This window comes from Schistocerca serialis, chromosome 5, assembly GCF_023864345.2.
Source record: "Schistocerca serialis cubense isolate TAMUIC-IGC-003099 chromosome 5, iqSchSeri2.2, whole genome shotgun sequence".
Classification (NCBI taxonomy): Eukaryota; Metazoa; Arthropoda; class Insecta; order Orthoptera; family Acrididae; genus Schistocerca; species Schistocerca serialis.
In genome coordinates, this window is record NC_064642.1 from 716,240,530 (window position 1) to 716,257,411 (window position 16,882).

General features: G+C 39.6%; 1 protein-coding gene across 1 annotated transcript in view; it reads left to right on the forward strand.

The window, feature by feature from the left end:
• LOC126482318 (integrator complex subunit 7) overlaps positions 1–16,882 on the forward strand; it is a 157,635-nt gene that overhangs the window by 50,563 nt on the left and 90,190 nt on the right. Inside the window, 2 exon segments of the mRNA XM_050106360.1 lie at positions 5,221–5,337; positions 13,314–13,551. Coding sequence (XP_049962317.1) covers positions 5,221–5,337; positions 13,314–13,551 — 355 coding nt within the window.

The following is a 16,882-nucleotide window of genomic DNA, read 5'->3' on the forward strand; positions in this document are numbered from 1 at the left end:
TTTCTGAGTGTCTGCATCATCATCATCATCATTATTTAACAGTTCCAGTTTCCTGAGTACTGGTAATGAACCTCTTCCACTTAGTCCTGTCCAAATACACCTGTTCACGGAGACCATCATCTGCTGTCCATCCTCTGGTCACTAGATCAGCCTTAATCAAGTCCATCCATCGGATTTGAGGTCTTCCTTGAGGTCTTTTACCATTCACCTGTCTTTCCAAATTTATTTTGGCTGTTGTAGTTGGCTCCATTCTCATCACATGCCTGTACCATTGATGCCTAGATGTTACAATTTGATCTAATAGGGATGTCTTGATTCCAGCTTCTTTCCTCACCACCTCATTCCTTAACTTGTCCCTCTTGGTCTTTTGGATGGTGAATCTAAGAAATTTCATCTCTGATGCTTGCTGCCTTGATGATTCTCTTTTTGTGAGGGTACATGTTTCAATACCATAGGTCAATATTGGTATGAAATAGCTTTTAAACATCATCAGTCTGGCCAGTTTTGGAATCAAGTCATCCCATTAAAAGTGATCTTACTTGTTGGTAGAATTCAGATCCTTTTTGCACTCTGTTGGTGACACTTGCTGGTTCTCCATCTCTGTTGACTGCAATCACCACTGTCTTGGTTTTGCTGATGTTGAGGTTGTATTTCTGGAACTGAGATTTCCATTCATTCGATTTGATCTGTACTGCCTCTTCAGTTTCACCTCATATCATGATGTCATCAGCAAAGGCAAATGCTTTCAGTCCACCTGACTTCTCCTTGACATTCTTCATTATAGTATCCATAACAGTGATGAATAGTAGGGGGGACAGTGTACTTCCTTGCTGAACTCCACTCTTGGTCTCAAACCATGATGATACCAAGAGAGGAGTTCAGCAAGGAAGTACACTGTTTTGAGTGTCTGCATGTGGAAAAGTTTAAATTAGAGTGACCACATCCCAGACTGAGATTCATTGAAAGAATCCTCTGGAAGTATATTTCACCTTGAAAGAGGAACCTTAAAAAGCTCTCATTTAGCCATTATTTGAGGATTGTTTATCTGTCTGAGACATTTACCGAATAAGAGAAAGTAGAGAAGGTCCAAAAAAGAGCAATGCATTTCATCGCACATTCATTTAGTAAGTGCAGAAGAGTCATGGAGATGCTTATTCAATTACACAGACAGATGCAACAAGAAAGATATTGTGCATCGTCATGTGGTTTTCTGTTTAAATTCTGTCAACTTACGTTCCTTTGATGTATATCTTGTGAAAAGATCATTAAGGTAAAATTGGAGAGATTCAAGCTTGCATGGAGGTCTGTCAGAATTACTTCTTCCCATGCACAATTTGTGACTGGAATAGCAAGATGGGTAAGTCACAGCCAAAGTATCCTCTGTCACACACCATGAGGTGACCTGTGGAGTATAGATTTAGATGTAAATTAGAGAACACATTACATTAGCAAGAAAGTTCTACAAAAATAATTGAAATATATTCTTAGAGAATCCAAATTATAAGCTGGAAAATGACACTCTGACAGACTGCAAGTAATACCATTACATGTTTAAGACACCTATTAAAATATTTCCATCTAGCAGCACACTCTGCAAACCACTGTGAGGTTCATGATGGAGGGAACTTGGCATGGTATCACACTCTTGGATTTCTTGCTTTTCCAATTGTGAATGGATTCTAGAAGGAATAATTGCTTAATGCCTCTTTGATGATTCTCTCTGCCCTTCTTTATATCCTGTATTAGCCCTATCTTATGTAGGTTTGATATTCTAGCAGTCAACCTTGTTGCCTAATTAGTTTATTTGTTAGTTACTACCAAAGTTGTCACTTTCACAATATTAGAGTTTTCAGTCAAGACTACTTCTAGTTTATTGACATTTCCCAGGGGTCCCATAATGTTTGATGGAATATTGACATGCACTGCATTCTACTTTTTCTCTAGTCACTGAACAAGCTCCAAACAGAGAACTCTTGTAAGAAAGGATACTTGTTAGCCTCATTCATAGTACGAAGGCCCTACCTCTCGTACCCAGTTAAAACATTCGTTAGGTCAGTCCTACTCACTACCCTCCTATTAATCAGATCAAGCAGCCTCCCCTAAGCAGACTTGTTAATGTGTAAGCAGCACCTTATAAACCTATGTCTACCTGTTGTCAATCCAACATCAAGAGTACTAGCCTTTGTTTCAGCAGTGGATGAAAGAAAGAGCCCCTGCTGTAGGTTTTTGCCACACTGTGTTCATGAATTTGTCTGTTGCCACTAGGTAAGAAAGAATCTTTCCGCCTGACAAAAAAAAGTGAAGCCCCCAGAAGACATGGTCTGATGTCAATGTAACTTCATACATGTATACACCATCAGCAGATATGTAAATCATTAGAATTGCAATTCTTTGCGATAGCTAGAATGGCCACCAGAGTGCATTAGTGTTGTTCGAGTGTAGTGCTGTTACCAGATCGGGTAGGGTATACAACGAGCATGAACAGTATTGGATGTTGAGTGATCACTGTGAGGAACAGGGAGATGCTGCATATTCATATGAGACAGTGTTATCATCATGTCACAGAGTTTGAAAGGTGCTCCATAATCGGTCTCAGTTCGGCCAGTTGGTCGAATTGCCAGTATCCAGAGTTGTAGGGTATTCAGGTGTGACAGTGATCTGATTTTTGACTTCGTGGAAATGTGAGGGCAGCATACTGATTGTCAACCGTGACATCTGAGTGCTACAAGGGAAGATCGCCATATTGTGCGCTTAGCCTGTCATCTGAGAACAAGTAACAGACACCAAATTAGCTAATTACTGCCCTATGGGTAGACTGCCATTATCACCACAACAAATACAGCTGCATTTTGAATCATGCTGTGACTGGGAGGTGTGGACTGCTGATAAATGACATTACATTGTATTCGGCAATGAATTGTGATTCTGCGCCATAACACGTGACCATCCTTGGTAAGTATGGCAGCAATCTAGGGTGAGGTCCTATTCTTCCTACATTTTGGAGATGCAGCTGCATGCCCTCGGGAAAAGTTTCTACGGTCTTCCAAACTGATTATCCCCGAGGTCGGCTTCTACCAGTTTTTCCATTCATCTGTAAAGAATTCGCGTTAGTATTTTTCAGCTGTGACTTTTTAAACTGATAGTTCGGTAATTTTCACATCTGTCAAGGAAACGTAGTAGGTGAATATGGATTGGGGGTAAGAAATAAAAGAGGATGCCGTGTGGTAGAATTTTGTACTGAGCATAACTTAATCATAGCTAACACTTGGTTCAAGAATCACGAAAGAAGGTTGTATATGTGGAAGAATCTTGGAGATACTAGAAGGTATCAGATAGATTATATAATGGTAAGACAGAGATTTAGGAACCAGGTTTTAAATTGTAAGACATTTCCAGGGACAAATGTGGACTCTGACCACAATCTATTGTTTATGAACTGTAGATTAAAACTTAAGAAACTGCAAAAAGGTGGGAATTTAAGGAGATGGGACCTGGATAAACTGAAAGAACCAGAGGTTGTACAGAGTTTCAGGGAGAGCATAAGGGAACAATTGACAGGAATGGGGGAAAGAAATACAGTAGCAGAAGAATGGGTGGCTCTGAGGGATGAAGTAGTGAAGGCAGCAGAGGATCAAGTAGGTAAAAAGATGAGGGCTAGTAGAAATCCTTGGGTAACAGAAGAAATATTAAATTTAATTGCTGAAAGGAGAAAATATAAAGAACGCAGTAAATGAAGCAGGCAAAAAGGAATACAAACGTCTCAAAAATGAGATCGACAGAAAGTGCAAAATGGATAAGCAGGGATGGCTAGAGGACAAACGGACAAATGTAAGGATGTAGAGGCTTATCTCACTAGTGGTAACATAGATACTGCCTACAGGAAAATTAAAGAGACCTTTGGAGAAGAGAGAACCACTTGTATGAATATCAAGAGCTCAGATGGAAACCCAGTTCTAACCAAAGAAGGGAAAACGAAAGGTAGAAGGAGTATATAGAGGGTCTATACAAGGGCGATGTACTTGAGGACAATATTATGGAAATGGAAGAGGATGTAGATGAAGATGAAATGGGAGATATGATACTGCATGAAGAGTTTGACAGAGCACTGAAAGATCTGAGTCGAAACAAGGCCCCGGGAGTAGACAACATTCCATTAGAACTACTGACGGCCTTGGGAGAGCCAGTCCTGCCCATACTCTACCATCTGGTGAGCAAGATGTATGAGACAGGTGAAATACCCTCAGACTTCAAGAAGAATATAATAATTCCAATCCCAAAGAAAGCAGGTGTTGACAGATGTGAAAATTACCGAACTATCAGTTTAATAAGTCACAGCTGCAAAATACTAATGCAAATTCTTTACAGATGAATGGAAAAACTGATAGAAGCCGACCTCGGGGAAGATCAGTTTGGATTCCGTAGAAATATTGAAACACGTGAGGCAATACTGACCTTACGACTTATCTTAGAAGAAAGATGTGTGCTTGTGTCTGTGTATGTGCGGATGGATATGTGTGTGTGAGCGAGTGTATACCTGTCCTTTTTTCCCCCAAGGTAAGTCTTTCCGCTCCCGGGATTGGAATGACTCCTTACCCTCTCCCTTAAAACCCACATCCTTTCGTCTTTCCCTCTCCTTCCCTCTTTCCTGACGAAGCAATGGTTGCTTGCGAGAGCTTGAATTTTGTGTGTATGTTTGTGTTTGTTTGTGTGTCTATCAACCTGCCAGCACTTTCGTTTGGTAAGTCACATCATACTTGTTTTTAGATATATTTTTTCCACGTGGAATGTTTCCCTCTATTATATTCGTATCATTAATTTGAACCCAACAATTACGTTTGTTATTGTCACTGTTGCATTTTGAAATCTTTCCTGTCATCTTATTTTCTCTTTCTGTTTTTGCAAGTAGTTTTACTTTGTATTCACCTTCTCCTCATTACCGAATCTACTACACAATTTTATCCCGCCTATATATACTCAATAATACGTAACCCACTTCCAAACCATAACCAAAAAATTATATATATATATATATATATATATATATATATATATATATATATATATACATTCCACATGGGAAAAATATATCTAAAAACAAAGATGATGTGACTTACCAAACAAAAGCGCTGGCACGTCGATATATATATAAAAACTTTTTGTGTAACAGCAATCACTTCTCATCCCAGTCAAGCAAAATTGTGCATAATTTCTATGTTCTAGGTTCGACAGCTGTGTACTGAGCTACTCCCTAGTTACCCGGCACAGGAGTTTGTGTCAGTAACGTTGAAGACACTTACTCAACTTGCAGCAGCAACTCTGGTTGACATACCCAGTCAGGTGAGTCAGATTATTTGGTAGCACAAGAAACTAGAAGGTGCAGCTGTTATGAACAGGTTTCTTATCTTTCTTTTTCCATTGATATTAAGATAACCAAAAACAGAACTTGATTTGGATAGGGACATAGTAGGAAACTAACTGTGGCTTTGTTGAAGAAAGTGTCCATGCTTTTAATGTACATGATGGAAAGCAAATGGGGCTCCACATAAACCATTCATGCAGTCCTTAGTTCTTAGCTGTATTTTATAATACGGTTTATGTCCACAGCCGGCCAGTGTGGCCGAGCAGTTCTAGGTACTTCAGTCTGGAACCGCCCAACTGCTACAGTTGCAGGTTCAAATCCTGCTTCGGGCATGGATGTGTGTGATGTCCTTAGGTTAGTTAGGTTTAAGTAGCTCTAAGTTTTAGGGTACTGATGACCTCAGATGTTAAGTCCCATAGTCCTCAGAGCCATTTGAAGCCATTTGGTATGTCCACAAAGTAAGTTCCATTTGGTTATATAAAACAAACGTGTACAGATACAGAAAAAATATTTATTGTACAAAAATCTACAACTGTTAAACTACTTTTCTACATAGCTTCCGAAATTTTGTAGGTACTTGTCACAGTGTGGCACAAGTTTTTGTATGCTTTCTTCATAGGAGGTTGCGCCTATGCAGTCAACCATATGGTAATGCGTTCTTTCAGCTCGTGATCATCATTGAAGTGTTGACCATAAAGGACAGATTTTAGGTGTAAGAAGAGATGAAAGTCGTTATGTGCAAGGTCTGGGCTGTATGGAGGATGATCAATTGTGTCCCAGTGAAATTCCCATAAGAGTTGTTTGGTCACATTCACCGTGTGAGGTTGGGCATTATTGTGGGAAAAAAAAAACACCTTTTGACAGTAATACATGGCACTTGTTCTGTACTGCGCGGTGCAATTTCTTAATGGTCTTTCAGTAACCATGTGCGTTGATTGTTTGGCCTCATGGAAAGAAATCAATCGGCAAAATGCCTTTTCTGTCCCAAGAAACGGTGCACATGACTTTTTGAGGTGTCAAGATTTGCTTAGGCTTAACCTTTCTTAGGGATGAAGTGTGCCTCCATTACATTGATTGCCTTTTTGTTTCAGGGGTGTCGTACGATACCCAGCTTTCATCCCCCGTGACTATCCGAGAAAGAAAACCATCACCTTCTTCATTGTACCGTGTCAAAAACTGAAGTGCACTGACCATCTGTTGTTTTCTGTGTTGTTCAGTAAGAATTTTGGGTACACAATATGAGCAAAGTTTTCAAAATTTCAGTTTTTCAGTAACAATTTCATGAATTAGTGATTGTGAGATTTGCGGAACTTCCATAGCAAGGGCACTAAATGTAAACTTACAGTTGTGTTTAATCTTCTCTTCAGTTGTGTGAACCAATTCATCAATAACCACAAACGGGCATCCACTTCATTCTTCATCGTGCACTTGATCATGTCCTTCATTGAACAGTCTGACCCATCTTCTAACCATTGAATCACTCATAACATTTTGTCCGTAAACCTTGCAGATATGCCGATGAATTTCCTTTGGTTTAATTTTCTTTGCATTTAGAAAATGAATCACAGATCTGATTTCACACATAGCGGCATTTCCATTATAAAGAAGCACTACAAAGCACACATCGGCAGCAGCAATCTGAAAATATCGTACATGTCTTCTCCTTGAGTTAGAGTAACTGCCGCACAACCTCAGAACTGCAATTGTAGTGCTGCCGCCAATAGAAGTAGAAACAGAACTTACTTTGTGGATGACCCTCGTATTATGCATCTAGCAACTAACAACCAAATCCAAAAGCATCAACTAACATTAAGAGCTTCTTAAGAGTGTAATTTTCCTGCTCAGTAACAACAAAAATACTTACTTACAGAGATCATAATATTTTAAGATGTGCTTAATTTAATTGACAGTGGTGAATTCAGAACAAAAATACCTACAGAGATAGTAATATTTTAATATCTGCTTAATGTAATTGACATTGATGAATTCGGCTGTGAACTAAGTAAAGTTGGCCACTTACCTCATGAGCAGAGGGTTAAGTATTATAGTCACTGTGGTGTTGGAGGATATGAGAGGGGTAATGTTTTCTTATTTGTTTTCCAGTACACATAACTCATGGTCGTGTGTGACTGGAACCGATCAGCTGCTACAGTATAAATTTTGACATGGAAGTAACATGGATTTATAAATGCTCATTACAGTGACAGTCATCTTCAAATGTGATACTTACTTGTAACAATGCAGTGAGTGGAGAAACCTGACATTTAGATCAGTTATCAAACTTCTGCGATGGTGTCTCATGTTCAGTAGAGCATTGAAAAATAATTGTAAATAATGTTATTAATCAAAGTCATTTGTGTACATAGTAAAATGAACACTACTTCACCAGGCAACTATAGTGTCACAACTGTTAGATCGCTGATGATGGCAGAAATGTGAAACCCGACCACAGTCAACATGAAGTGTTCTACATGGTGCTTACATGCAGTGATCAGTACTTTGTGTCCACTAGCGAACTTTTTTTGTGTCTAACTGGCATTTGCACTTCAAGGTGTAGAAACAAAGACTTGTGAGGTCGAGGTTTTATTTCACATTTTCCCTGGGTATTTACTATCATGTAAATGGTTTAGCACATGTAGATGTTTATTGCTACTGTAGCCTGATTAAAATTAGATTATACTTGACAGTTAGTGCACATGTTGCCTGATATCTGACTGGACCAGTCATATCTTACAGTCTAGTGTACAAACTCTGCATGGTTGCCATCTGCCTGACATGCACTGTGTTGTTACAGTCAGTGCCCTGTGATATGTAGCAATGCAGGTCATCCCTTTCTTTGCAATCAGGTGCAAAGCAATTTTCATCGCACTGTAATGACAGTACTGTCTCATGTGATAGTCAGAGATTCTGCATGTAGAAGACGCAATGAGGATTGCATGCAGTTGAATAGAAGCAAATATGGATGATATGGCTAAGAAAGTACATCACAAAGCACATTAAGTAAAAAAATTATATTTAAATTTACTGTGCTGGTTTAGAAAATAAAGGTACAGGTTCAAGAACAAACCTGTAATTGCTTTTACGTAGTCATTCATATATGAAGGGTACAGGAAAAGAAGGGCTTCTCACCATTTTGTCATTTCCACTTGTAACTGTTTGAGCCATGTTGCCATGGTAAATAAGGCCATGTCATTATTTTCCATTGAGCTCTCTCCATTACTGATTGTGACCATACCACCAAATTTACATTCAGGCTTTTTCCTTCCACCTTTTTCTTTGTTTTCCTGCTTTTATTTAACTTAAAATTCATTAATCTGTTATGAAAAGCACTTTTGCAACTTTTTAAAATGATCTAAGACAATATTGAAATATACAGTGAAACCCTGCTTTTAAACTTTTCAAGGGACTGCAGAAGAATGGCGTAAAATGTGGGGAACAAATTTTTACCTTGTTGTGTGTGTGTGTGTGTGTGTGTGTGTGTGTGTGTGTGTGTGTGTGTGTGTGTGTGTGTGTCTGTTTACCTGAATTTTGTACTATATTTACCTACTGACAAAACAGGAACTGGTTAACTGTCTGGGAAGTAGAAACGTATGACTTAGTTTCGTTCACCATCATCCATGTTTTTGGAAAGCCTGAAATTGTGTCATTCATTATTTAAATAACAAAACACTGCATCAGTTACATATTTTTTCATGCTTAGTTAGACTCTTTCTGTGAATATACTCCTATTGTCAAATTTACATAAGTATTTTGTGTGATGTCTGCATATATGCTTTTCTGCATCTCTTGCAATGTGGTCTTTTTGAGGTTATAAGGTACTGTGCCCCCTCCATGTGCGAAACATCACAAGAAATACTTATCTAAATATTTGCACTTGACAACGAGAATAATTTTTTCAGCCGGCCGCGGTGGTCTAGCGGTTCTAGGCGCGCAGTCTGGAACCACGTGACTGCTACGGTCGCAGGTTCGAATCCTGCCTCGGGCATGGATGTGTGTGATGTCCTTAGGTTAGTTAGGTTTAAGTAGTTCTAAGTTCTAGCGGACTGATGACCACAGATGTTAAGTCCCATAGTGCTCAGATTGAACTAATAATTTTTTCAAGACATGTTTTGCTAAGCATGAAAAAGTACTTAACTGGTTTAGTGTTTCATTATTTAAACAAGAAACATTTGAGCAACGCAAAGATGTTCACTAACAGCACAAGTGGCCAGGCAAGAAAAAATGTGAAATGTGCTTTTGAGCTGTCAATACAAGCGCAACAGTCACAAAGTTGCTCATGTGCTGTAGAGACTGAAAACTGTTGTGATGATACATTATTCCCATAAACGTAGTCACTATGTTTACATGAGGCTCCCAACATTGTATTTTATAAACCAATTTCACAGTACTGTTTTTGGTTGCTGATGTAGAAGTGTCAAAATTTATTCTGGAAATCCATTGCAAGCTGCCAGTTTACCATTTCCACAACCGATTTTCACTCCCATGTAAATGGATAACCAGTTTTGAAATGTGCTTGGATTGTCAGGTTACATCTTGTTCTTAAAATATTCAGTTAATATGGATGGGGTGAGTTATTGTGCATTGAAGGAGAATCAGAAATATTGGACTGGACATCAAAATGTCTACCTCTAATATTTAAGTGAAGAGAAATATCGATTGCACTGGTGAATCGGTTTCTTTTGAGTAGCGCGTTCTTGTTTTAGGAAACTGCTTAACATTCATAAGCATTGCTTCAAGGCCAACGTCATGCCTGGATCATTTTATGCCAATTACATCAGTTTTTTCCTCCATGAACAGTGTTTCATAAAGCGTAAATAGCGGGAAAATTATAGGTATGTTAACACAAAATCAGGTGCGAATTAACATTGTGGAAAGAGGAAATTTGACAGGAGTGATAAAAAGTGTCACAAATGGCAGGAAACCGTTAATTCCAGGAAAGTAAAAGCAAGGTTATACTAAATGAGAGTTGGTCCGTCCTGTAATTTTTGCACTTTTGGTTTCTTTCATTACCTTTTCTAGCTTGAAGTTTCTAATCTTAATCTTGAAGTCCCAATACTAGCTTTATCCATTATATAATTATTACTCAGAAACAGCTATCATTTTTATGAAGAACTAAATGAAACTTCCTGGCAGATTAAAACTGTGTGCTGGTCCGAGACTCAAACTTGAGTCCTTTGCCTTTGGTGGGTAAGTGCTCTACCAGCTGAGCTACCCAAGCACGACTCACGACCTGTCCTCACAGATTCACTTCCACCAGTACCTCATCTCCTTCCTTTCAAACTTCATAGAAGCTCTCTGCGAAACTTGCAAGACTAGCACTCCTGAAAGAAAGGGTATTGCAGAGTCATAGCTTAGCCACAGCTTAGGGGTGTTTCCAGAATGAAATTGCTGGAGTGTGCACTGATAAGGAGTGCTAGTCTTGCAAGTTTCTGAGGAGAGCTTCTGTGAAATTTGGAAGGTAGGAGATGAGATACTGGCGGAAGTAAAGCTGTGAGGATGGGTCATGAGTCATGCATGAGTAGATCAGTTGGTAGAGCACTTCCCCATGAAAGGCAAAGGTCCCGAGTTTGAGTCTCAGTCCACACAGTTCTGATCAGTGAGGAAGTTCCATATCAGTGCACACACTGATGCAGAGTGAAAATGTCATTCAAGAACTAAATGATGTGCGAGGTATCTTTCCTGATTTGTTGTACAACAGCAGGGCTCTTAACATTAAAAGACTGCTCACACTGACAGGACCGGAGTCTGAATCCCTGTCACAAAAACTTGTTAACACTGCAGGTGTACATAGGAACAGTACATAAGGAGAGGTCCACAAGAAAAACACCAAGAACGTAAGCAGTGAATGGAGAGTAAGTACAGTATATTCCTAAATAACTAGGTCTGCACTTTTTTCTAAAATATTCAAACTGACACTCATTTCTGAAGTTTGTTTTGATTCAGTATTTAATTCAATGAAACCTGTCGTTAATTGATTTACAATTAAATCAGACTGTACAGATACGTCAAAATGTAACTCCCTTGTTACATTTACAATAGTCAACTCTACTTTGGATATTTGATTATTAATTCTGCTGCTCTTTCCAAGAATCAATAATATGTTGATCAATTTTCTGGATAGTTACTTGTAATTCTTTAAATTCCACTCCATGGACCTGAAAATTACATTGGTAATATCTAGCTTCTCTTTTAGTCCAATGAATCTAACTCTTTTCACATCTACATTCACGTTCGTAGTATCCAGTCTAGCCCTCAGTTCATCTCTTTGAGCATCTGCCTCTCTTTTAGGTCAGCAATAGCTTTCTACAACTCTTCCATTTTACTGCTTCTTGCTGGCATACATTTACAAAATACCCAGTTCAAAAGAAATCTCCTCTCACTAGCAGCAGTCAGTGTGCGTGTTGCTAAACAAATGGTTTTAACCCACATACATTTTTAACTACCTCACGGCACACACAACCATCATATAAAAAAAAAACTCGTATTTAACACAGTTCACCAAAAATGTGGTTGCATAGCTTGCTGTATCACAATACTGACTGAAAACCGATTTGCTGTACTCATTGAGCTGTGTTGTTGGTAGGTGTGCAGCTGACATTGCTGCTACCCAGTGTTGTGGTATAGCTTTGGAGTTGATGACACAGTCATAGCCCTTTGCAGTTTTGGCCACCAGTCTTCCAAGTTGTATACTTTATAAATTCTTGTATTTGTTGTCAATTAATTTGACTAATATTTGTTGACCAATTATTTCTTCTCATATGTCTTAATTTGTAGTGCTAGTTTTCCTGGCACTTCTTCGTAATATTCTGTTGTTGACAATATATCGATCCTGGATTTTCCATTATTCTGTTGTTGACTTGGTTGTCAACGATAGCAGCAATAATTTCCAGTAAATCTTTGGTTAAAATCATAAATTTCTTCAATAATCCATTTTCTGGATATTGCTGTTATACACAATTTAATTTACTTCCAGCAGAATTTGTTCTGGGTCCTTTCAGTAGGGCACCACAATGTGATTTTAATCATAATACTTTTTCCAATTAACAGCCTTCTCTTTTGAATATTTTAAATACATACTTTGAGCCCAGTATGTGTTTCCAACACTTGAACTCTTCTCAAAAGCAACTCTTGGTTCACTTAGGTTGGGTTATCAACTTTTAATGTTGAGGCCGTGTGGAATGTGACATCTCGCTGTCATGAATGGTGGACTGGTGCAGTATTTTGAGTAGATGGGGTAAATGTTAACGAAAGGAGGAAGCACAAACAGCAGTCAGAAGGTTCAAAGTAATGAAGTGTCCTGGAATAGTCTTCGTGAAGCTTTGACCAGTTTGTGGTAATTACTTAGTGACAGCACTCAGTGCAACGAACTAGGAATAATTCAGATGTAACACTGCTGCTGGTATGATAGACATATGATATACATGTAATTGCATGGAAAAGAAGGGGTAAGGGCATGCCGCCATCTTTTACCTCACAGATATCGACAACACTTCCATCCTATTGAGGACACTGTGTAAATATTGGTACTATATTTTTACTTTATTCCACAAAGTAACTATTACTGTGGATATCTCCATCTGCTCCAACTTCTGTCAAAGTGTCTTCTACGTTTTCAGCTTCTTGAACCAATCACCAAAAGTAAAAATGTTCATATGTGGTAAGACGGTAAAGGATGCTATGCAAAACTGGCTCCTTCATCAACCCAGGAGTTTTTCATTTACTTTGAAAGTATTGGGAATGGGATCTGTGATTGATATCAGTGGCAATTATGTATTGTTTTACTTACTTTGAAAGCATTGATAGTGGGGCAGTAATTAATATCAGTGGCAATTATGTGTTGTTTTAATGTTACATAATAACTATTGTTATATTCTGTAACTAAAGTAATATTTTGTGTGTGTGACTGTAGTCTCCTTTTCATGTTAGCTTATCTTACACCAACACTCATTCACAGGTGACTCTGCTTCTGGAGTACCTGCGCGAGGATCCACGCTGGGCAGTGAAGGCACAGGTAGTGCGCGATCTTCGTGCTCTGGCTCAGGTTGGCGCACACTTGTGGCCCGCAGGTGCCGTGGAAGCTCTGCTGGAGGTGGCAGATACGACACCTTACGAGCTACTGCTGTCTCGCATCCTTGACATTCTGCTGGTGCTTGCTCAGTCCGCTGCCACTTGCCAAGCACAGTTGGGATCAGGTTATTACTTCATGAAAAACTCCATAAACTGTGCTGTTCCTATGTTAAAAACTGATCAGTTTCAGCCACCTAATAATACCGTACAATTTTGTCTCCAGCAATTGGGAATGTTTTTTGTAGTAGGCCTACAGCCCCAAAGTAATCAATTTGTCAGGTCATCTTTCACTCAAGGGTAGTAATCTGCAATATGTTTGCTAACTTGGAACACTTTTTTCTGATTTTTATTGGTTCTGTCAGTTAGGGCATGTCTGTATGTGAATTGTTCTGGATGCTGCAATTACACTGAGAAACTTATGAAAACATTTAAATATATTACACTTAATTACTGCGTTGTCTCAATAGATTGTTAAAAGCTTACAATCAGTCAGAGTTGCTGTGCTGTCCCTATACACTGAGGTGACAAAAGTCATGGGATAGCGATATGCACATATACAGGTGGCACTGGTATCACATACACAAGGTATGAAAGGGCAGTGCATTGGTGGAGCTGTCATTTGTACATCCGGTGACTCATGTGAAATGGTTTCCGAAATGATTATGGCCGCATGATGGGAATTAATGGACTCTGAATGTGGGATGGTATTTGGGGCTGGACGCAATATTCTGTCAAGAGTGTGCCAAGAATACCAAATTTCATGCATTGCCTCTCACCATAGACAACGCAGAGGCCAGTGGCTTTCAGTTAATGACCGAGAGCAGCGGCATTTGTGTAGAATTATCAGTGCTCATCGACATGGAACACTGCATGAAATAACCACATAAATCAATGTGAGACAAACGATAAACATATCCATTAGGACAGTGTGGCGAAATTTGGCATTTATGGAGTGTAGCAGCCGATGACCAAAGCAGATACCTTTGCTAACAGCACGACATCATGTGCAACACCTCTCCAGGGCTTGTGACCGTACCTGCTGGGCCCTTGATGACAGGAAAATCATGGTGTGATCATATGAGTTTGGATTTCAGTTGATAATAGCTGATGGTAAGGTTTGAGTGTGGCATAGACCACACAAAGTGAGGGACCTCATTTGTCAACAAGGCACTTTGCAAGCTGGTGGTAGCTCCATAATGGTGTAAGCTGTATTTACATGGACTGGAGTATGTCCTCAGGTCCAGCTGAACTGTTCATTAACTGGAAATGGTTTATGTTTGGCTACTTGGACACCGTTTGCAGTCATTCATGGACTTCATGTTCCCAAACAATGATGGAACTTTTATGAGTGACAGTGCACCTTGTCACCAAGTCATTGTTGTTCGTGATTGGTTTGTGGAACATTCTGGACAATTTGACCAAATGATTTGGGTTCCCAGATTGCCTTACATGAATCCCATTGAACATTTATGAGACATAATCGAGAGGTCAGTTTGTGCACAAAATCCTGCACTGTCAACACTTTCATAATTATGGACAGCTATACAGGCATCATGGCTCAATGTTTCTGCAGGTGATGTCCTGTGACTTGTTGAGTCCATGCCACATCGAGTTGGTGCACTACGTCAGACAGTAGGAGGTCCGACACGGTATTAGGAGGTATCCCATGACTTTTGCAGCTCAGTGTATTTCTGAAGATTGTATGGTAAAGCAACAGTGCTTCAACATACAAAATTATTTTTCCTTTGTGTTTACCATTATCATGTTGTATTGGATTGAGTTTTACCCTTGGTTGATCTTTGGACTTATGTTCCCATACTCTGACTAATTATTATTTAAGTTAGTGGTTTGTGATTGTTCAGTTCTTAAGTACGTCTAAATCACTAACTTCAGTATGTGAATCTCTACCAATTTTCTACTTATTTTGGATGATTCATAATATTTCAAGTCTTTCTCACATTACAGTTTTCAATTAGTATGGATGTTATGAAATTTAAGGTAATTAAATTGATGAGCACATGCCATCAGTGCAATGCATGAAACTTTTCAATATATCTGGATCACAAAGGTTATCATAACTTTTCAAACAGTATACAAAGCCAATTTCACAACTATTGATAAAACACACAAAACAAAAATTGTACTGTTTCAGGCAATACAAAAATTATCATGCAGAGTCAGTGTATTACAGCATTATCCAGAAAGCTGTGTGAACAAGACAGCATACAATAGTTTTCACATCAAATCATCACAATTTTCTCATCATAAGTTAACATTCTGAATGCTGTACAAAATGTGCATATTGATATAGGTACCGTGTACTGCCTGTTGGTAGTGTACGTGTTTGAGCAGCTTACAATCCCAATTGCTAATTAATGCAACACATTCCAAAAGCAAAAACATCAGTCAAGGTAAAAGTTACATCAACCCGTAAGCAAAAGCCTTTAGAATTTGATAAAAATAACAACTTGTTGACATTTGCAACAAGACAGCAAAGTTACAGAACAATATATGGAGCGTGCAGAAATAAACAGTACTGGGTGTAATATAATGAGGTTCATCAAAATATGCTGAAGACATATAATGTAAAGACAGTTGGAACAAAAGCATATAAAAGTAATGGGCACAAAGTTGTAACTGTTATAACCTTTAATCAGCAATAATTGCGTGGATATTCAAACACACTCACTTAGAAACAATAGCTGGTTACATGATAACAACTCAGTATCTCTCATTCGACTGCCGTGCCGTGACATGCGGCCGGCGCCGTTCGTAGCTAGGTGGCACCTCTATCGTCGAGTTGCGGAGCGCCTCTATCGCCATTTGCGCTTACTGTCGTGGCGGCACTGTTAAATGTCGTGGCACTGTCACAACACTTTTCCCCCCTTGAAAAAAAAAAAAAACACTTGCTTCCTCGGAGACATGGACAGTGCGGAGACATCCATGGCCTCTTGTGAGGCCCCGAGAAGATCCCGCGGAGAGACACGAGAGTATGGTAGAAAATGTCCAGGACGGAAGCTTGTGCGTGGAACGCGCCTCCTGGACGAGATGATGGGTGAAAACTCTGGAGCATCATCCATAGGTGTCGTGGACCTGGGGGTGTGCTCCAGCGAGATGGGTCCCGGATAAGGCGGCGTCGCGACTGGGGCCGGTTCCGGCGTACTCGGAAGCGGTAGTGACGTCGGCTGCATCAACATGTACGGTAGATCGGCAGCAGCGACAGGACTGGCTTCTCGGGCTGGTGGAGGCGAAGGAAGGGGCGGTGGCACCGGCATGGCCACCACTCGTGGGCGCATCTGGTCGTAATGGCGAACAACCATGCAGTCGTCCGTACGTATTTCACAAAGCCGGCGGCCGCAAAGAGCCTTGACCACCCCTGGAATCCATTTAGGGCGAGATCCATACCCTCATGCCCACACGTCGGCACCCACCGAGCATTTTCCCGCACTAGGGGAC